Source organism: Bolinopsis microptera, chromosome 8, assembly GCF_026151205.1.
Source record: "Bolinopsis microptera isolate Bmic1 chromosome 8, MBARI_Bmic_1.0, whole genome shotgun sequence".
NCBI classification, from domain to species: Eukaryota; Metazoa; Ctenophora; class Tentaculata; order Lobata; family Bolinopsidae; genus Bolinopsis; species Bolinopsis microptera.
This window is the reverse complement of record NC_087079.1, coordinates 1,731,268-1,752,665: the sequence shown is the minus strand read 5'-3', so window position 1 is coordinate 1,752,665 and position 21,398 is coordinate 1,731,268. Positions and strand designations below refer to the sequence as shown.

Below are 21,398 nucleotides of genomic sequence, written 5' to 3'. Positions count from 1 at the left end.
ATTAAGGACCGTTATAAAAAGCGCGTGCAGGACTACAATTCAACTATCAACACTACATAGCGCAATTTTAGCAAGTCTCGACGTCTCTGCGAGTTGAATTACAAGCTGTTCAGTTTCGAGCTGGTAATGCCGCGGAGCTAAACAGTAAAGAGTTCACATCGCCTCATGTTGTTGTTCAGGTGTTATGTGTTATAGTTAGTTAGTATGGAGTGAGTTTTAAATGCCAGGCTGTTTGTGGCAGTGATTTTCAGGTTATATAGTTGTTTTCGTCAGCTGGGAACGGTCTTGTTTTGTTGTTGTCTTACTTTCTTTCTTATAACTTGTAAACTTTGATTACGTAATATGTGAACGACACCTATTGATCCAGATTCCAGGTGGCCGTTTCCGATGAATAATGAGTTGTGACTTGTTTTGATACAAACCCAGGTGGCACTTAAAGCTGTGTGTACACAGCGACCTTGTCACCTTGAGGTGCTAAAATTCTATCTTTGTTTCTTTGTTCTTGTAACTATTGTTATTTCTTGTGGTTCCTCGTCCTGTTCAAGAGATTGCTGGCGTGAGTCCAACAACATGCTATTATTATACAGTACACACTACAATTACATGTACAGCGACAAGACTATAACGTCTGGTATATACAATTACTACCCTCAATTTCATGTGTTTCATTATCATGAGAATAGAGTACGAATTGGATCATTAGCTGTTTAATTTCATTTCTAACATTATAGGCCTCTACTTTTGTACTCATTTGCAGCCTCACATTACACAGATATTGATAAATCGATCAGGGATAATTTTATTTCCATTCCGGAAATTCCTCAGTGTGAATTCTGCAGTTTTATAGTAAAGATTGAGTTATTGCTATCTTTACTTCATTAAGTCAACATAAACTGATAATTGTGTCATGAGGATGTGAATTGTCTTGTCTCTGAGTCGGCACCTTGTGTCTTTTGTTGTTGTTCTTATAATGTGGCTATTCTCTAGCTTGAATGTATCGACTTTCACTGTTGTTCATTGCTCATTCCTGCCTCACACAGTTCATACTTATAGAATGTTGACCAATATCTGACTGATGATAATTCCTTTACTTGCTTAATTCTAATCGCTGCAGTTATTTGTTTTCAAAGCTTGATTAGATAATAATTGTATGATAACATCAATATTATTAGGATGGGTTTAATAGACGCTCTATCGGGCAAGCTGTCCGACTCTAGTTTGCCAAAATACAAGGACCAAAACTATGATAAGGTAAGGTTGATAAGACAATATTATACAATGCAATGGCGGGTTTTAATGAAAATTAATTAAATACTGAGACCCGAGTACAGCACCCCACAGTTTCTCAAAGTAGTGGAAATTATCACATGTTGTGTATTTACATCGGCAAACAAAACATCTCTTCAGATTAAGAAGCAGTGTTTGAAAGCAGGTGAAGGCTGGACTGACCCTGAGTTCGGACCAAACGACACTTCGCTATGGGAAGGGAACCCCAAAAAGGAAATTGAGTGGAAAAGAGTCCATGTCAGTAAAACGGGTAGTTCTCAAGATCATGGAATTCAGCGATCGTGGGTAGATAATGATCGCTGAATTACATGAACCATCAGTGTTCAATATCTGCCCGCGAAAGAAGTTGGACTGCCATCTAAAGAATTTCAACGTATTATAACCTACCCGATACTATTTTACAACAAAATATCACTGACTCGACTTATCACCTTCCAGGAGATCAGCCCGGAAGCAATGTTGTTCGTGGGAGGTCACTGTGAAGATGACGTGAAACAGGGCGGTATTGGGAACTGCTGGTTCGTGGCCTCTGTCGCATGCTTCGCTCTTCACGACGAACTCGTCAAAGAGGTACACATTTCCAATATCATGTTTACAGTTACACTCAAGTTAAAAGCTGTACCTAAAATCATCTCATGACTTGGTTGACTGAGTGATAATTACCCGGGTATTATTACAGGTGATACCCCACCAAGAGAAACAGGAACTGAACTCTGAGGACCACGCTGGAATCCTGCTCTTTAGATTCTACCGGTTTGGAGAGTGGGTAGAGGTGGTTGTGGACGACTACCTACCAACTAAGAACGGAAGACTCGCCTTCATGCACAGTGCGGACCCTAACGAGTTCTGGTGTGCTTTCCTGGAGAAGGCTTATGCTAAGTGAGTTACTGTCATGGTTACCGTCATGGTTACCGTCACGGTTACCTATGGTTACCGTCACGGTTACCTATGGTTACCGTCACGGTTACTCTGTCACATCAACAGCTGCAATCATATCGAGAAATGCACGGAGAAAATCACTAAAATTTAAATTCGACAGCGATGCCCGATGTGACAAAAACTTTCGGAGTTTAATACCACTACAACTTTATAAACTAATTTTTGTTCTGTCTCTAATTATTATTGTTCTGTTTCTAGGTTGGCAGGAAGTTACGAAGCTCTAGATTCAGGGTCCTCAGCTGATGCTCTGTCCGATCTTACTGGCGGAGTTAGGTAGGGAATTTATCAGACTGCCATCAGGGGTCTAATGGTTTTATATCTATAAAATCAAACGATGAAATTGAATAATTTCTACTCGTAATACTGCTTTATAGATTCTGCTTTAATGGAGTTACTACCACTGCCTTTACCGGATGACAAAAATTTAATTGTCATGCAGATATTACCCAAATAATCTAGCTTATTGGCCCTTCTAAATGTCGACTTTCAGTCAGTACGTAGACTTCAAAAAAGCTAATATCCATGACGACGAGGAAGCTCGAGCTGAACTGTTCAAAGATCTCCACAAAGCCCTGTCCCGAGATTCTCTGGTCAATGCTAGTATGGTGATACAGGCTGGAGAGGGGAGTGAATCTAAGAGGGATAATGGTCTTATTGTAGGACACGCTTACACTATTATTAGATGTTACGAGGTACGTTTGAGAGATGTTGTGGGGCCTCACTACATGAGAGGGGTGGGGGGATTCACTACATGATAGCTTTGAATATGACAAGTAAAACTAACTACTGAAATGATCACCGTGTCCATTGTTTTCAGTTATCGTTAGGGTTCCTTGGTATGGATGGCAAACACAAACTGGTGAAGATCAGGAACCCCTGGGGAGACACTGAATGGAAGGGCAAATGGAGCGACGAGTATGTCTTCTAAAATTTATCCAAGTTAACCATATTATTTTTGTTTGGCTGTTAAATCACACAGAAGTTTACATATTGCACTACTAAAAAAAGTTACTAAACTCTGACATTTCTAGTGATCCAAAATGGGGTGAGATATCAGACTCGCAAAAGAAAGAGCTGGACTTCTCAAATGAGGATGATGGAGAGTTCTGGATGGAGTACAATGATGTGGTCGCTAACTTTGATAATGTGACCCTCTGTAGAATAATAAACACTGATGTCAGTCTTTTAAGGAAGAAGGTTAGTGTGTCATTTGTAAACCAATACCCGTAGATTGTTAGCTTTAACGCACATTTCTAAGATTATACTTCTTAATATTCAAAATTCGATTTTACAAGGAGGGCCGTTCTAATGGAAGGACTTGTTTCTGTTATAAATATTTTAATCCTCTCATTATCCCCACAGTGGCACATGAAGGAGATACGAGGAGCGTGGGTAGCAGGAGAGACTGCAGGAGGGTGCGCCAACAACCCCCAATCCTACTTCACCAACCCTCAAGTGCAGTTCGTGATCCTGGAGGAGGACGATGAGACTGTACAGATTGTTCTGGAACAGAGGGATCTGAGGATTGAGGACAGGGAGAACCTCACTATTGGATACAGAATCTTTAAGGTGTGCAACAGACCCAAATCATAGATTCAGAAACCTTGAAATGAAGTTTCTAGGATTTACCAATTCCAATAATAAATAAGTCTCAAGTCAATTTTGAAAATAGATTTGAAACCACTTCAGGTACCAGACGGGAACACAGGAAAACTTGCATCTAAGAGAGGAAGTAGTACTGCAGGGAAAACAAAATACACAAACACCCGACAGGTACGGGATTTTACTAGTGGTTACTAGACTTTTGTAGTGGTTACTAGTGATTACTAGTGGTTACTATTGGTTACTAGACTTTTTTAGTGATTATAGTGATTACTAGTGGTTACTATTGGTTACTAGAACGTGGTAAAAAGACTTTTGTATTTGGTAGTGATTGACACTGGCTAATATCACATAAAGCTTCCCATTAGTTATTTCGGGAATCCTGACAGATATAAATCGTCGTGTGCTATTTTAATGAATATCAAATTTAAGTGTTCTAATTTGATGACCTTTGTTTCAGATCTATGGTAAGTTCAAGTTAGAAATTGGAACGTACGTGGTGATACCCTCAACCTTCGAACAGGATGTGGAAGGAGACTTCCTTATCAAGATATTCACTGAGGATGAAGCTAACGTTGTGTACGTACTTATTTCCATTTTCACATTCCATTATAATGTTGTATAATGTTATGTTATATAATGTTATGTTATATAATATTATATAATGTTTTATAATGTTACATTTCAATAAAATGTAGAAGGCGAACATAGAGTTGGTTAGTGTGATCGTATCTTACTTCCCTACACAGTATAGGGGGTAGGGAATATCACAGTTCATGACAAAATTACTGATATGTTAAACTAATCATTACAGGGAGCTGGAGTAAAGAAAAGAAACATTGTGGAACGGAGGGAATCAGTGAAACTCAAAGGACTGATTTTGTATTATATAGGCAGCATACATCTAAATGAAATCTACTAGTGTGATGAACTGATAGTTCTAAACCAATTTTATTATTCAGATGCTATTAAAGAGAACCCGTTATATTATGCGTTTTTAATAAACAAATTCTTAATCTTGGATAGAAATTTTGGAAGTTGTAACATTTGTTTTAGATTTTAAATAATTTTGACTGAGTACATAATATGTTAGATGTCTTTTTATTTCACGTTTTTATCCTCTATTATTGCTTGTCAGCACAATGGAGAGCAATCAACTATTTTATATAAACCTAACACTTAACCAAGCTCTGTGATCAGGAAATGATCCTTGAAATTAACTTCGATCTTTTATGTTTCATAGATTATACATAAATCATTTTCAGCATCCATTTGCATCAAAGCGAGCATGAAATGTTTGAACTAAATAGACCCGCCTTTCAATAAAATTCATTTAAAAAAGATTGTAAGAATTGCGAAAATGTTTCAAGCAAAAGGTTTATTTATGAAGACTTTCTAATGTCCAGTTAAGGAGTAAAACTATTTTCCAGCTGCTTGATTTGAAGTTATTAGAGTTTGTACTTGAAGCCATGCTGGCACAGCATGAATTATATTGTAAATGAGGTTTTGCAGAATGTTCTATGTACACATTTTTATTTCCATCATCTAAGCAAAAATAGTTTTAAATAACATGAAGAGTATTATTGTTTGATAAGAAGTTAAAGAAATACAAATTACGTGAAATATAAACTTAAAAAGCTTAGATGGTAGAAATATGAAACAGCGACTAATTACGACGACTGAATTGCAATTATGTTTCAGCAGTCATTATCAAACGCATAACATTACTTTTCCATTGAATTATTGAGAAATATCAACTTTTTATCTTTAATTCGTCGTCAAAATTAGTCGCCTCTACAAAAACAGTAATCATTATGAATAGAATATTAGCATAACAAATAAATTGATATTATAATTAAATAGGCTAAGGTTGGTTCATTGTTAAATCTGATTATGCTCATTGCTCAAAGCAATTCAGAGCCATTTACTTGAAAAACAAATCATTATGTTTGTCTGATAATAGCAAAAAAGATTTCATTTTTAAACTCTAAAACTTTACGTCTATCAACTCCTTGAGCATCTGTGAATAGACTAATAATATAATGCGTTGATGATGTTTAATTTTAAAACGAACAGTATCTTGTACACATCACCAATACTAGATCCTGACGAATTGTACAAACTGGGAGACTAATAGAACTCTTTGAATTTAGGTTCAACTTCTGAGCAGCGAATCATTGACTTCAGACTTGGGATGTAATAAATACGACTCTTCTTTCAGTCTATCCCAACACAGTACACACTATAACTGTTCCAGGGGGTTTTAGTTTTAGAGTTTCCAATTTAAGAAGCTCCTCCTATTCGACTAATCTGACTAGGACGATGTTGTCTCCGCGAAGGAAGACTTGTTTACAGTATCGGGTCGTTATACAGTTCTTCGTGTACCTGCAAATTAAGAGTTATATCAGATGGTTTGTAATAGTCGCACATCAAGATGTTTCTAAAATATTGAAGTTACTTGAAGTTGAACGAAACTTTAAAGAGTAAGATCTAAATAAAACCAAGGGACTGCTGGTGTTATTTATGCAGTCGCCACAAAATGAAGTCCTAAACAGTCCATAAAATTAAGGATAAACTTAAAGTTCCAAATACTCACTTGAATTTTCTGTGCTCGGGAGTCATACGTGACCATCCAAGTAGTCCAGGCAAAGTCCTGCCCTTCTTTTTAGTGATATGTTGTTTCGCTGAAATCGGAGAAAAATTACTAAAAGGCAATAATATGTGGTTTCAATGCTCTTGGTACGAAAAACGTGGCGTCAAGATAACAAAAGTAAAAAATAATAATTATATACATAATATGTAAATGCCAGGCTAATAGTACAACAAACACTCACAGCCAGGCTTAATTAAAAAATACTGAGAGTGCTCACCAGGTGAATTGTTTTCTGATGAAGGTGGAGACAATGAGGGTGATCTTATGCTAGCACCGGGTGACATCTCGACATCACCAGGTGACCTAACACCTCCTCTATCAAGTACTGTCTCCTGTTTGCTAGTGTCAGTCCTCTCCGGAGACTGGGAGGGTGATTTGATCTCCTGTAACATATCCCGGTCAAATGAAACTGTGACGGAACGTTTGAAGTCCACAAAGGTTGGATCAGACTGGAACTTCTCGTCAGAGGAGAAGGTTGGGGAGGTAGATTGCTGTTTCTCCTTGTCTTCATCGGGCATGTTGTGGTACAAGCTTCTATAGTGCTCTGTTACATCCGACAACGCCTGGAGATGGTGGTTAAGTTAAAATAATTGTTGTTTCAAATTAAAATATTTCAAATCGTGACGTTGCTGAAGAGAATTTCAAACGAAAATGTGTACAGTCATCATTGCTAAGGCTATAAAAGAAAGGTGAAGTGGATAAAGTGGATAAAGTGAGTTTCAGGAGTTGGTTCTGCTTACCAGGTTCATGAATCTGTCATAAGCAACAAGATAACCGGTACATTCCCCCCTTATTCCTTTGAAGGTCCTAGTAATGACTGTAACTTTAACGTTCGCAGTCAGTGCTCTTTGTAGGGTGCTCAGGGGACCAGAGGTTTTGGCTGAAAAGAGAAGATTGGTGTCAAATTATTCGCTTTATTCAGCGACAAAATATAACGGATATAGTTGAGATAACAAATAGACAATGGTTATTACGAAAAAGAGAATTCATAAAAATGATTTATTAGAAAATTAAATTTAAACCCGACAGTGAAACTGGTTCAGATAAAAACTAACTTGTCATGATGTCTATCACAGTTTTCTTTCTGATCTGTTTAGGATTACAGTGAGCCTCGTCCGCTCTCTTTATACACTCTATCCATATCTTCGGAGCTTGTATCTTAGATCCGTAACCACCTCCTGACTTCTTTTTTAGGAGAGGATTGCTCTTTTTGATCCGTGGATTAGCTTTATTAAGAAGAGGGTTCATGGAGGCTGGTTTGCTGGTATTTGGGGTATTTGTGGTATCTGATTGCTGATCTGGAAACATGTTTATATGACATGAGTCTGGTTTGGCATTCTTCCATCCGAACACAATCTCTGGATCCTCCTTATTCAAAGTTAACTCCCGTCTCTCCTTCTTTTTGGCAGGTTGGGGTTTTAATTTGACTGTCTTGGGAACGTTGCTCAACTTTAACCTGCTCAAATCTCTGGGTTGATAGTTCGGGTCTCTGATTTTAAGTCGAGTTGTTCTCAACTCCTTCAATCTTACCTCGTCATCTTTCCAACTGTCCAACCAGTGAGTTAACGAGGCGTGCCTCCCTGCCATTTTATCCGGAATTCTAAGTGCTCGCTCTTTCGTGTTCAGAACCGCAAGGGCGTCAAACAACTTGCTTTTGAAGCCAAGTTGAGGATCCTTCTCTCGTTTTTCTTTGGATTTTTTCTTGGTATTTTCATCGGACTCTCTCGAGGTTCTTTCAGATTTTCGTTTCTCGATCTCGGAGTCATTACTTTTGTTCCTCTCGGTACTCCTATGTTTGGTCCTCTTACACTCTGGCTTTGCGGAGACTTTCGAAGAAGAGAGAACGTGTCTTAAATCAAATTTGTGCGGTGGCTCTGGAGAATCTGTCTTCCTTCTCTTGCGTGTCTGGGAAGAATTAAGTGATTCGTCTAGGAGTTCAGCAGGTTTATTTCCTTGCTCATTTCCCAAGTATTCCTGTAAAACTTGTTCACGTTGAGCACGCTCCTTTGTTATGATCACATCGAGCTGCTTCTTCTTTCTTTGTGTGAACAATGTAGATGCTGATGGTTGTTCGGCTGAGGTGGATGAAGAAATGAACTGTTTGATCTTCCTGGGTGATGTAAGGAGAGGGTCTGGAGAAGGGGAGGTGCAGGGTGCAGGGGTTTTCTTTTTTGGTATTTTGAATTTGGGAGGTTTTTTGACAAGAACTTTTAAAACAGGTTCAACATATATCTCAGTCGTTTCACCTCGTGCATTTTCATCCACGACATCCTCTTCCTTGTGCATCACTGGAAAAGGATCAACTAAACCAGACGTAAGATTATCTGAGTGAACCTCGGAAGACGGACTCAGTGCTGCGATGTAAGGTTCCTCAAGAACTGATTGAGGGTTCCTATCAAGAGATGTTGGGGAGCTATGGGATACGTTTAAATCTTTAGCAGCAGAACCTGACGGGTGAGTGATAATAAATGAAGATTTCCCCCGGCTTTGATTGGAGGTAGTATTGTATGGGCTGTCACTTGCAGGAAAGCTGGAACCACATTCTTCCCCACTCTGTTGGCTTGAACTGGGCATGATCGGGCTTTTCGAAATTCCTTCATCAGAAAATAGACATTGCTTCACGTAACTACTGATCATTTCTAAATCATTTGAACTTCTAGACGTTGTATTTTGAGTAGAGTATGGAACAACAGACGGTATGACGGCTTGATCTGAGGTTCCCAAGTTAGAGGTAATCCTGCTAACAACTCCACTACTTGGAGCAGTGGAACTGTTGAGAGATGTCGATGGTCTATCAATGGAATCTAGACTCACTGAGGAGGCATCATTAGCCATTGACTGTTGAATCATATTCCCAACCGCAATAGTATCAGGACCGCAATCATAGCTGTTCAGAACGCTAGAATCTGACATGAACGTATCGGTTACTCGCTTGACTTTGGGAATCTTGACATTCTTGAAGTAATCGTGAGATTCATCATCGTGAAGCTTAGCATTACCCATACCTGAATTATCAGTAACATCTTTTGTTTTTGAAGTACGAGGATCACCAGGTTGCACAACACTGGGCAGCATTGGTTTTGAACTGAGCACAGGTTTAGCGGGAGCAGTTTGTTCAGCAGGAGCAGCATGTTTAGATACACTAGAGGATAAAATAGAGGATTCAGGTGTTCTGGTGCTAACAGGAGCGAACTGTTGCTGGAGAATAGTGGGAGGTTGGGAGACTATCTGGTCACTTTGGTTGGTATCAGAAGGTTGGATCATCTGCACTATCTCTGATCTAGCTGCTGGTCTGTCGGGTTGCTCCCCGGACTCAGCTCGGGTACCATACAGAGGTTGTGTTATTGGCTGGCAACTCTTAAACTCAGCTCCACCAATCAGCTCATTGATCAGCATGTTTTGGATCATCTTCACTCTTCTACAGTACAGAAACTCCCGAGGTGGTATATATATAGGTATGAGATGATGGTACTTTAACTTCGCCACCAGCTCTCCACGTTTTGAAGAAGTTTCCGGAGTTTGAGATATCAGTTCATGTTCCATTGAGATAGGAGATTGAGTGCATTCAAGATCACGAGAGTCGTGCTCGACAGCCAAGGGGGATTCGGCAACAAGATCATTACTTTTAGCAAATTCGGGGGTGGAAAATGAGCAGTCCGGCAAAGCAGGAGTGTTACAGACAGTTTCTTTTCGGATAACATAATCGTGTAAGGAGATTCTCCTTCTAGCTGGCATGGAATCCATGGGGTCAGACGAAGGAGAATCTGTAGGACTGGGCTCGGGAGTCCAATTGGACATGGTTTCTTCAGAGCTCAACAAAAAGTTTACAGTGGGAGTGCTTTCTTGTGGTCTGACTTCTTCATGATGGGAATGAGATAGCGGTTCAACGTCAGATTGTATCTTTCCGACGTTTGTTTTCGCGACATGCTTATAAACAAAAGCAGCAGAGAGTGGAGTTTCTGTTTGTTGGATGGACTGAATCGGTCCTTTGGGGGTATAAGGTAGTATTTCATCACTCGATAAGAATTTGCTCATCTGAGGAGTTTCAGCTTTGCTATTATAATTGACTGATAATGACGGTTCTTCTTTTCTTAAAGTAGCGTCCTCATCCTCGTCTGGTGTTATGGGCAAGGGTCGGGTAACCGAGGGGTTGGATAGAGTCTCACAGCTTATCAGAATCTGATTAATATCAGTTGTGCAATCCTGCGTTTTTGTTTCATGGTCAACCAGTCCTGATTTCAGATCGGAAGAATCGTTCTGAAAAGTCTGAGACTTTTTCAGAATTACATTTAAAGTGGATTTTCCGGGATTTTTATTATTAGAAACAGAGTTCTCAGTTATCGGATTACTGTCGGATGCTGGGCTATGGGCGTAAGAATCAGGAGAAACTGGATTCATAGGCAGGTCTTCATTGTCTTGCTCATGCAAAGCTGACAAGGGTGTATCACATCTTTCCTCTAAAGATTTTCTCGGAGTCGAAGCAAAAGGTTTTTTAACAGTAGTGGAGGCCTCTGCATTTGGAGCTGTTGGCAAGGAATGAACAGCTATTGGTTGGAATGTAAATGGTAAGGACTTTTTAAAATCGCTGCTAGAAGACTCTTGTCCTTTTGGTTCATCTGGTTTAGTCGTCATTACAGAATTTTCAGAGGTGTACTTAACCTTGTTTCTTTCCAAAAATTCTTTGTCAGCCAACAACTTGGTATCATCCGTTTGACTGTTGCTTTTAGTTTTATTTGAGGTATTATTTTTTGAAAGATCACTGCCTATTTGATTCAAATGAGCGTTTCTCAATTCTTTTGCCTTCTGATAGGACGAAGAGTTAGTTTTGTGAGTTTTAGAAGTCTCGGGGCTGTCACGCAGAGCATTCCTTTGAGCTGCTCTTAAGTCACTAAACATATTTTCGTCATCGTCAGATGAAAAAACCTCTCCTTCATCACAAAACTCACTTCCATATCCAATCAGAACATTCTTAGCGGAAGTGTCTGGCGAAGTTTCGTTTTCTTCAAAATCTAAAGTATCCTCGACAGGTCCCTCAATAAAGCTCGGCACATCTTTCATGCTTTTCGACGGAGATTTCTTTTCGCTCAAGTGAACACTAGCAGATTTGTCAGTCTCAGGATATTTCTGTAACAAACATGGTTCAGCTGACTCATCCATTTCAGGATCCTTCGCAATTTCTACAGAAGACTTTTCGTTATTACCAGACCATTTCCTGCTCGTGAAATGTGACGTTTTTTCGAGATGGCCAAAGAGCTTTGGTAGAATTGTTTTAACGGTCACATTGGATTCACTTGATATGGGTGGGGATTTATTTGACTTGATACTGGGCTCTAAATCTTCAAATTCGATTTCAAATGACCGTGAATCACAAAAGTTTATTGAGCTATTTTGACTGTTTGGAGTTTTCTTAGCTCCAGGCGAATATTTGGTAATTGAATCCAACGTTGGCGCTAAAGGAACTTTAATAGGGGTCTGAGAGTCGATGGTTTGTGAATAGCAACCAGATTCAGTAGGATCGTAGGGACAGCTGTGCTCTAGCAACCTGGCACCAGGGGACCAACCTCCACTCTGACGGTCACTAGACACGGATTTCTTCCTCATTCTCCTAACTGACTTGGTGGGAGTTTTGAAAAGATGTGAGTCATCCACTTTGCTTTTCTTAGGAGTCGTCGAAAGCTCTGGTGTACTTTGTTTTGCTGCATCTATTTCTGGTGAACTTTCTCTGATATTTTTGGTATGGTCAACTTTTGCTGTGTTCTTGTTCGTTTCTACTTCAGTTTGTTGATTCTTCTTTAAAGAGTAAAAAGGATAGTCACCCTTTATTTCATCCAACCCTTTTGCCCAAGCTTTATCGAGAGGTTTGTCAGAAAACAAAGGGTTTCTTGCTGCCTTTGTTTTTTGTACTTTCGTGGGTGTTTTTGGAGTGGAATTCTCTTTTTCATTCGTGTTATGAGAATTCCAATCAAGTTTTCCAGAGAAAAGTTTCCTCCCCATTTCTCTCGCGGTAACAGGAGAGGGACTTTTCCCGAAGTTCATGGTGACTTGGTCGTCTATTTTGATAAGACTTAACCGGCGGGAGGGATGGTCTATTGGCCGGACCATCTTTTTGCATGGGCTCACGAGTAGACTCCTCTCAAATATCTTCATTACCTCAGGATCTGCAGGAGTGGGTACAAACTGTGCACGTGTTGGAGTTGTTGGATCATTCAGCAGCTCTCTTCTAGTGTTTTGTGCAGAGCCTCTGAGAGGAGTTTTGGGGGCTTGACTATAGGATTTTCCATCGGTTTTTCCATCTTTCAAAGGCGAAATTGTAGACTGACAGAAAATCTTTCTTGCACTTTCCCAGTCAATGGACATCTGACTAAAACAACTTGAGAGATCTTCGTTTATGTGGGGCTTGTAAAAGTTTTCATCCCAAAATTCGTTTCTTTTCAAATCCATGGGACTGGTAACCGGAAGAACTACAGTATTCCCCTCCGATGCAAGTGGTTTCTTGGCTAGCATCTCCTTCGTTCGAGCAATGAAATTAACAGAAGGTTCTGTCGAAGAGGACTTTAAGTCAGAATCGTTTTCCACTGCAATATCTACCCATTCTTCGTCAGAGGACCCCTTGTCATCACCCTCAGCAACTTTGCCTTCAGAGACACTTGTTTCTGATTGATGTATTTTAGTTTCCGTAGGAAATGGTTGCACCTGGATATTATCGGAAGGGAGTTCCGGAAACAACTCAGGTGACGTAGCCGGTTGAATATCTTCATTTTGTGATGAGATGGCATTCTTCACCATCTGATCAATCTTTGTTAATGGAAATTCGTTCGAACGCTGAAAATTATTAACATTAGTTGTGTATTAGTTAATACAAAATTTAAAAATTAAATCTCATAACACAACCGATATCTTTCAAAATGACGTTTTACAAAAAGTGGACAGTATTCTTAGATATTAATTTAATATCGAATCAAAAATACAAACCTCGAGTATATTTGCAGGCTGTATATTTGTTTTGGTAATAGTAACGAGCTGATAGTCAACAGAATGACAAGTTGTGCAGTAGAAAACCTCAATATTTTCAATCTGAAGCTTAGTCAGATCCAAACACCCGTTGTGATACCTGTGAGGACAAAATTAAGTGCTCTAAAAATGGGAAGTTGAGACACTTCGTCCAAATCTCGATCGGTTTTAAATGGTACAACCAAACGTTGAGAAAGTTGGGAAAAATTCCCAAACGTTGGGAAGGTTCCCTAAAATATAGCTAATTAGCACTGCTGTCAATTAAAAAGTGGATCTTACCACTCAGAGCATTTCTCGCACTGAACCATCAGTCCATACTCCTCTCCTCTACAGGAACAAAACTCTTCCGCAGTATCTTCAGCAGCATCTTCAGCAGCACCAGATGTTCCCACACCCGAGACATCCTCCGAGACATCCTCCGAGACATCCTTTGAAATTCCTGAAGATGTTACAGCAACCTTCGTTTTAGTGCGAGTGACATCTCTCGTTTTACGTGACGATTTATCTGTAGTTTTAGTCGAAAGATCAGTAACTTCCTTGTTGCTAGGATGGTCCATAGGGTGGTCTGGAATATCAGAAGATGCTTTCGCAAGTAAGTCTTCAGACAAGGATGGGTGTTTTGTGATGGAAGTTGGTTTATTGGTCTGCTTTTTTATCGTGTCTGGAGTCTCGGAGAATTTTGTATTCGTTTCAACAAAGTCATCAAAATCTTTTGCCAAACTTCTGTTTTTAAGCTGAAGCATTTGTAAAACTTTATCAGATAGTATAGGAAATCAATTAATTTGTCCACGTTAAATTTAGCACATAACAGAACAGTCCATTTGTGATTCATCTCAAGAAAAACAAAACTTGATGACAGGAATAAGAAAATAAAAAGAATAGTACACAAACCTTTCCTTTATCAACTTCCATTGAAACATCAGAGCTACAGTTATCTACATCAGGTGACAAGATTGTGGTTGCAACAACAGGTGCTCTCTTGGTCTTGTTGGACTTGTTGGTGGAAGCCACAATATTTTTGTTAACACCAACCAAACACTCTTTGCGTGTTTCTGTGATTTTATCACGATCTGTAAGTGATTCACAAATAATAATTATCATCAAAGTAATCTAAATTAATGGGGAAAATCTGGAATGTTTATTCAGGCATGCAACAGGAAGCTAGATAAAAGTTACATTTTTGTATTAATTTTGTCCTAAAATTTTTCCACAAAGGTAGAGACAAACCTTGAAATGTGACTGACTTCTGTAAGCTTGATTTAACCATCGTCTGATCTCGGGTTGCTTGGATCAGAATCTTCTTGCCGCCTTGACTATTTTTATCTATTTCAGAAGATTGGGTAGGTTCACAGTTAATCTGCCAAGGAGGAACTAGGTTATCTCCGTTCGTTGCGAGTTTTACAGATAGACACGTCTTCTCCTTTACATTGTCATCAGATAGGCTTTCTGAATCAGACTCCTGAAAGGTGTTAAGTTTATTGTAAATGCGGACAGCACGAATATTTCCATTATATATTATATTATGGTGAACAGGTAGGACAAGAAACAAATAAACTTGCCAATATTGTAACTTACTGAACAAAATTATAGCTAAACGAAGCGCGCCGGACAGTCGATCAAGAACTAGTAAAAACATAGTAAATGTAACCAATAACCATAAGGCACATTAAAGACAATGCTCCGGTAATATAACCGTATAAAACGTTACAGAAACTTTTTATATTTTCATCTATTGAGTCCTGATGAATCTTTTAATACAGACTTTGGTTTAATCTGGTGGATTCGTGTAGTGTTTTTGAGTCTCATGATTTGATAGTTCTTTTATTCAAATTTCTGATTGTTTCTGAATAGACTCAGTGAAGACAGATTCTAATGGAAATAAATAGCTGAATAACGTATCGACATTTCTACGTCATACTCATATTCTGAAATAGTATTAATTCAATTATAACGATCAATATTCACATTAAAAATTTGACGACGAAATTTATTTCAAACAAAATATATAACTGTAAAATAGTTATCAACCGTAAATAGTTTTTAACGAAATCGGAGCAAATATGAACATAAAACTGACAACATTTATCAAATAGGGCTCATCTGAAAATTAACGAATAGCGTGACTTTATACAGGAGATAAAAGATTAAAAGAGTAAAAGAGATAAAAGAATTAAACGAGAATATTACTATTTACACGTCACTCAACTAAAAACTGTGTTAGATTGTTCAACTCTGTTTTATCGTTGAGTGTTGGTTTATTTTCAACTAAAAATCGGGCTTCTTTAATCTTTCTGTTGATGAGTGATGTTCCTCTATCTACGATTTGAAGTTTAAGTTTTGGGGGGCCTTTGTGCTGAGGGTGACTTTCCCTGTAGTGCTTTGCTAGTGGCTTATCTTCGTAAGATTTTGCTGTTGGATTTGCCGCACTACGGTAATGCTCGTCGAACCTGCACTTGATCGGTCTGTATGTTTCCCCACCATAGTTCTCGGTACAATTGTCTACTTCGCAAGTGATGTGGTAGACGGTATTAGTTGTGGTGCATTCTCCATCGGTTAAAGCTGCGCATGTTCTGCAGTTTGATGTTGTACAGCAGGTTTTACGACGATCTAAACGGAGCCACCACCAACAGACGAAAAGCTCAGCAACTGTGCAACCTCATCGAACAACAAGATCCTGACAAACTTATCAAACTAACTGTAGACTACCCTGACAATCAGAACGACTTTGTTCCCTTCCTCAACACGGAAATAAAGATCGACTCAGATGGAATAGTACATTCTAGACTCTACAGAAAACCACAGAAAAAGCCACTCACCCTCCACTACAACTCTCATCATACAACACGTACAAAGAATGCTACTGTTGAGAGTATGTACAACACCGCAGAGGCAGTCTCTAACAACAGAGAAAACGAGAAGTACTCAGAAAAGATGATAGATAAACTTCTCATCAACAACGGCTACACTGATAGAGTCTTAGAAACCATAAAGAACAAGAGAAAACGTAGAAAGAGAATTAATCAGAACGTACAGAACAAAGACCAAGACGGAGCGATTCTCAAACTACCCTATGTCAACGAAGCTACTAGTCGCAAATACAGAGATGCTGTCAGACATAGTGGACTCCCCATCAAAATTGTCGAGAAACCTGGACGGAAACTGAAGGATCTCCTTACAGACTCCAGACCCCTTGACAAGAAATCCTGTACAACATCAAACTGCAGAACATGCGCAGCTTTAACCGATGGAGAATGCACCACAACTAATACCGTCTACCACATCACTTGCGAAGTAGACAATTGTACCGAGAACTATGGTGGGGAAACATACAGACCGATCAAGTGCAGGTTCGACGAGCATTACCGTAGTGCGGCAAATCCAACAGCAAAATCTTACGAAGATAAGCCACTAGCAAAGCACTACAGGGAAAGTCACCCTCAGCACAAAGGCCCCCCAAAACTTAAACTTCAAATCGTAGATAGAGGAACATCACTCATCAACAGAAAGATTAAAGAAGCCCGATTTTTAGTTGAAAATAAACCAACACTCAACGATAAAACAGAGTTGAACAATCTAACACAGTTTTTAGTTGAGTGACGTGTAAATAGTAATATTCTCGTTTAATTCTTTTATCTCTTTTACTCTTTTAATCTTTTATCTCCTGTATAAAGTCACGCTATTCGTTAATTTTCAGATGAGCCCTATTTGATAAATGTTGTCAGTTTTATGTTCATATTTGCTCCGATTTCGTTAAAAACTATTTACGGTTGATAACTATTTTACAGTTATATATTTTGTTTGAAATAAATTTCGTCGTCAAATTTTTAATGTGAATATTGATCGTTATAATTGAATTAATACTATTTCAGAATATGAGTATGACGTAGAAATGTCGATACGTTATTCAGCTATTTATTTCCATTAGAATCTGTCTTCACTGAGTCTATTCAGAAACAATCAGAAATTTGAATAAAAGACTTTGGTTTTTCAATAGGGCAGCGCCAACAAGTCGAAAACATTTCAATATTAATTGTATTATTACAAATGAAACGATCAAAGCTTGTGGAAAAGCTCCGTAGCCTCATAGCAACTCATCAGCCGAATAGTTAAAAATAAGTTTTACTATTTCTCTGTTGTACTGAACCACTTTATTGTTTAGAATGCTTTGAAATGACACGGGGCTTTAAAAAGGCAGAGTATTAATAATGAATACATTTCTCTTCGTGTTTTGTAAATATTGTCACGCTGAGTTTGTTATTATAGATCTTTCACAGTCTTAAACTGATTAATACGTTGACTCGGTTATCTGTTATTGCCAACGGCAGTATCTTGAGCGGTCATATAATATATTATATGGTTTAATTAGTGTAGATTTTATGTCATTAAACATTATCTCAAAACTGAAAAAGTAGTAGTGCAATTGCAAACTAATTTATATTCTAGCGAAAACGCCCCAATAATGGATGTATAATAAAATTAATTATGAAGCTAAAATGGCTGAAGGCGGTTGGAGACTGTCATTGTTGATTCTACTGATAATCGTACTTCTAGTGGGCGACGTCTTAACCATAGATAAGAAGGATGATGAACAAAGAAAGGCAAAAAAGAAACAGAGGAGAGAGGAAAGGACTGATATGAAGAGACACGGGTTCATCATAACTCCCGAGGAAAGCTTAAGATTTAAATATCCCGAACTGGAAAATTGGTGCCCAATTTATGACGTCGATCGCGATGAAAATAAATTCGACTGGTTTAAAAAAGGTAAAATTGACTTCATGGAATACCAATTCTCTGTATCATGATGTAGTTAAGGCTTACTAATTTTTGAGATAAGTTTTGTGTTGATTTTTTCTCGTTCAGGTGACTTTTCCGCCTGCTGGAAAGAAGGCCTGTATTTTCGAAGAGAGAAATGACTGCGATAATTGTGCTCGCATTGATTGCAGTTGCGTCCACTTTTAAAAAGACAAGACAAGACAAGAAGAAGTTTGCTGAGATCGAAAAGTGGTGTTACATCGAGGACGAGCATAATAAAAAATACCTTTGGTTTACAATCGGTTAGTTTGTATAAAATTACAGACCTTTTTATTAAGTGTAAACATGTTTAAATTTTGCACTTTTTCCTTTATTTAATGAGTATTTTTACTTTTTACACTCGGATTAAGTCACCTTACATTTATTACATACCAAGGACTGGACCTAGTTTTAAAAAATGTGTTTGAGTTAATACCACGCGACACAAAGTGTGGATCACGTGCTCACTCTCCTTTCTCGGACTTCAGGTGAGAAGACGCCAATGATTCGTGATGGCGACATGTGCCAGCAGGGCAGGTGCTGTGGAAACAGGGAGTTTTGGATAATAGCAACGATCAAAAGATGTCCATGCTACGCTGATTGGCAGATGCTCAAGAGAACGTGTAGACCTCCAGAGTGGTATGAGAAAAATCCAGAATAATCCAGTGTAATCAAGAAACAAGAAGACTGAAGCTGTAGTGTTTGGAAGTTAGACATTATTATCATTTCTGGGTAGACAATTTAATAGAAGTATATTAACGTAGCACATGTCACTCTCAAATCCAAAGATAAGCATTAAGCAGTGGCTTTCAGCACTTGAGACCTTCTCAAGCTTCCACTGATTTATTTATTATTGATATTGTGTGTACTGTGTATTCATGTATGTATTGATTCTTTTATTGTCTATTTTGGGCTACAGTTCACTCTTACTGAAGCGATATTTATCATGTTGATTTGAAAACATTTTCTGATGATTATTTATTTCGTCTTATATTTCGTCTGTTTTATATTAAACAATTTTGCAGACAATTCGATATAATTAAAATAACACTATTCAAACAGGTTCAATGTGTTTTTTAAAGACAGCGATAATTGTGCTCGCATTGATTGCAGTTGCGTCCACCATTGAAGCGACAGAAGAAGACAAGAAGAACTTGGCTGAAATGTCAAAGTTGTGTTACCAAGAGATAAATGACAAATACGTCTGGTATACAATCGGTTAGTCTGTATAAAATTACAGACCTTTTTATTAATTGTAAATATGTTTAAATTTTGCACTTTTTCCTTTATTTAATGAGTATTTTTACTTTTTGCACTCGGTTTAAGTCACCTTACATTTATTACATATTCAAGGACTGGACCTAGGTTTTTCGAATGTGTCTTGGAGCCAATAAAAGGTGATCAGATGTTTGAGTTAATACCACGTGACAAAAAGTGTGGGTCACGTGCTCACTCTCTTTTCCTCTTCAGGTCAGAAGACGCCATGTGCTCCGGCAGGAGGAGACTTGTTCAATCAGGGTAGGTGCTGTGGAGACAACTCGTTTGTCATGGTATCGAGGCCTGGCAAATGTCCAAGTTATAAACAATGGAGTTGGCTCAAGAGAAAGTGTAGGACTCCAGAATGGTATGAGAATAATCCACAGTAATCGAGAAACAGGAAGTCAGGAGCTACAGTGTTTGGAATTTTGACATTGTTATCATTTTTGGGTAGAAAATTCTATAGAATACAAGTTATTTGAATTCATGTTATTTGAATTCATGTATGTATTGATTCTTTTACTGTCTATTTTGGGCTACAATTCACTCTTACTGAAGCGATATTTATTATGTTGATTTGAAAACATTTTCTGAGGATTATTTATTTCGTCTTATATTTCGTCTGATGTGTACTATACTATTATCATAATATGATTATTATAACACAAAAAATGTTAGAATAACAGCCATGTATTTTAAAATTAGATAAAATCATCTTGTTTGCATCTTTGCCAGAATATCCTATTGAATGTACCATTTTGCAGACAATTCGATATAATTAAAATAACACTATTCAAACAGGTTCAATGTATTTTTTAAAGACAGCGATAATTGCGCTCGCATTGATTGCAGTTGCACGTTTGGTAAACAATCGGTTAGTTTGTATAAAATTACAGACCTTTTTGTTAAGTGTAAATGTATTGATTCATTTATTGTCTATTTTGGGCTACAGTTCAGTCTTACTGAAGCTCTCGCTAATACCATAAATATTGTCTATGTCTCGTAAGGTATGCAATATTCGCTTGAGTAGCTCGGCTAAGCAGAGCTTTTTGTTCAGCACTTTCCGGGAAAGCTTCAAAATTTAATTGCTGTCCCTTTTTGTTTGAGAAGCTCAATCGTTACTTATTAAGTCTCAATGGACCATGAGAGAACATTAATAAACTGCAAATTTAATGGCAACCGCTATTGTTTCTGCTTGCCCTTGTTGAATTATTGCAGAACAGAGGAGACTTCAAACTTGAGGAACAGCAGTCTTACACAAATCTACCAACAATTGCAACCTCACACACCAGCTAATAGACCAACAAAAACATGACAAATTCCTGAGATGCCGCCAATACCAAACTTTTAATCTCACCTCAGAGTCAGTGTCATCAGCAGAAGAGTCTCCAGAGTATTCACTGCCACTACTTCCACTGCTGCTGTACTCGCTCCCACTGCTGCCGCTGCTGCTCGAGTCTTTACTTTCAACTGTTGTCATGACTAATAGAGGCATTTGGTCACTTAATTAGGGAGAAAAATACGTTTGGCAACCTATTTGGTCACTTAATTAGGGAGAAACAATACGTTTGGCAACCTATTTGGTCACTTAATTAGGGAGAAACAACACGTTTGGCAACATATTTGGTCACTTAATTAGGGAGAAACAATACGTTTGGCAACCTATTTGATCACTTAATTAGGGAGAAACAATACGAAAACATGAAATATGGTTCGTTCTCCGAACACAGAGATCGGGTGTAATGTTCGGAAGAACAGAGAACGATTATGGAACGAATCAGTTCAATGTGATATAAAATTGATTCACAGCAGAGTGTGTAGAATAATATAGGTTTGTAACCGAAATGCCGTTAGATAT

General features: G+C 38.3%; 2 protein-coding genes and 1 long non-coding RNA gene across 4 annotated transcripts; 2 read left to right on the top strand and 1 right to left on the bottom strand.

Annotated features, from left to right (window-relative positions):
* Positions 1-1,159: 1,159 nt before the first annotated feature.
* Positions 1,160-5,395, top strand: LOC134819998 (calpain-5-like). Its single transcript, XM_063830167.1, has 12 exons — positions 1,160-1,251; positions 1,408-1,524; positions 1,726-1,857; positions 1,967-2,166; positions 2,425-2,499; positions 2,717-2,918; positions 3,044-3,141; positions 3,258-3,423; positions 3,589-3,795; positions 3,916-3,999; positions 4,289-4,407; positions 4,643-5,395. The coding sequence occupies exons 1-12, from the start codon at positions 1,174-1,176 to the stop codon at positions 4,653-4,655; spliced, it is 1,491 nt and encodes a 496-aa protein (XP_063686237.1). The 5' UTR covers positions 1,160-1,173; the 3' UTR covers positions 4,656-5,395.
* Positions 5,392-21,075, bottom strand: LOC134819996 (uncharacterized). Of its 2 annotated transcripts, XM_063830165.1 has the most exons (10): positions 20,898-21,075; positions 14,720-14,951; positions 14,384-14,562; positions 13,772-14,226; positions 13,454-13,592; positions 7,537-13,303; positions 7,222-7,361; positions 6,699-7,044; positions 6,425-6,512; positions 5,392-6,213 (listed from the first exon to the last, which is right to left on the bottom strand). In XM_063830165.1, the coding sequence occupies exons 1-10, from the start codon at positions 21,033-21,035 to the stop codon at positions 6,126-6,128; spliced, it is 7,572 nt and encodes a 2,523-aa protein (XP_063686235.1). In that variant the 5' UTR covers positions 21,036-21,075; the 3' UTR covers positions 5,392-6,125. The 2 variants fall into 2 exon arrangements, with proteins under 2 accessions (XP_063686235.1, XP_063686234.1); XM_063830164.1 differs by lacking the exon at positions 20,898-21,075 and having other exon boundaries at positions 14,720-15,195.
* Positions 19,347-20,140, top strand: LOC134819852 (uncharacterized). The gene is made up of 2 exons (XR_010160808.1): positions 19,347-19,501; positions 19,754-20,140. It is a non-coding gene; the product is annotated as an uncharacterized LOC134819852 (long non-coding RNA).
* Positions 21,076-21,398: the final 323 nt, after the last annotated feature.

What these genes read in the sequence shown, in the direction of transcription:
- LOC134819996 (XM_063830164.1), bottom strand. Translation starts at nt 15,128, where the DNA reads ATGTTTTTACTAGTTCTTGATCGACTGTCCGGCGCGCTTCGTTTAGCT. An exon ending in ATGACAGATTCATGAACCTG is followed by an intron (nt 7,045 to 7,221) that starts GTAAGCAGAACC and finishes CACCATCTCCAG; the next exon opens with GCGTTGTCGGATGTAACAGA. An exon ending in CCCGAGCACAGAAAATTCAA is followed by an intron (nt 6,214 to 6,424) that starts GTGAGTATTTGG and finishes CTTAATTTGCAG; the next exon opens with GTACACGAAGAACTGTATAA.
- LOC134819998 (XM_063830167.1), top strand. Translation starts at nt 1,174, where the DNA reads ATGGGTTTAATAGACGCTCTATCGGGCAAGCTGTCCGACTCTAGTTTG. An exon ending in CTATTATTAGATGTTACGAG is followed by an intron (nt 2,919 to 3,043) that starts GTACGTTTGAGA and finishes CATTGTTTTCAG; the next exon opens with TTATCGTTAGGGTTCCTTGG. An exon ending in TTGGATACAGAATCTTTAAG is followed by an intron (nt 3,796 to 3,915) that starts GTGTGCAACAGA and finishes AAACCACTTCAG; the next exon opens with GTACCAGACGGGAACACAGG.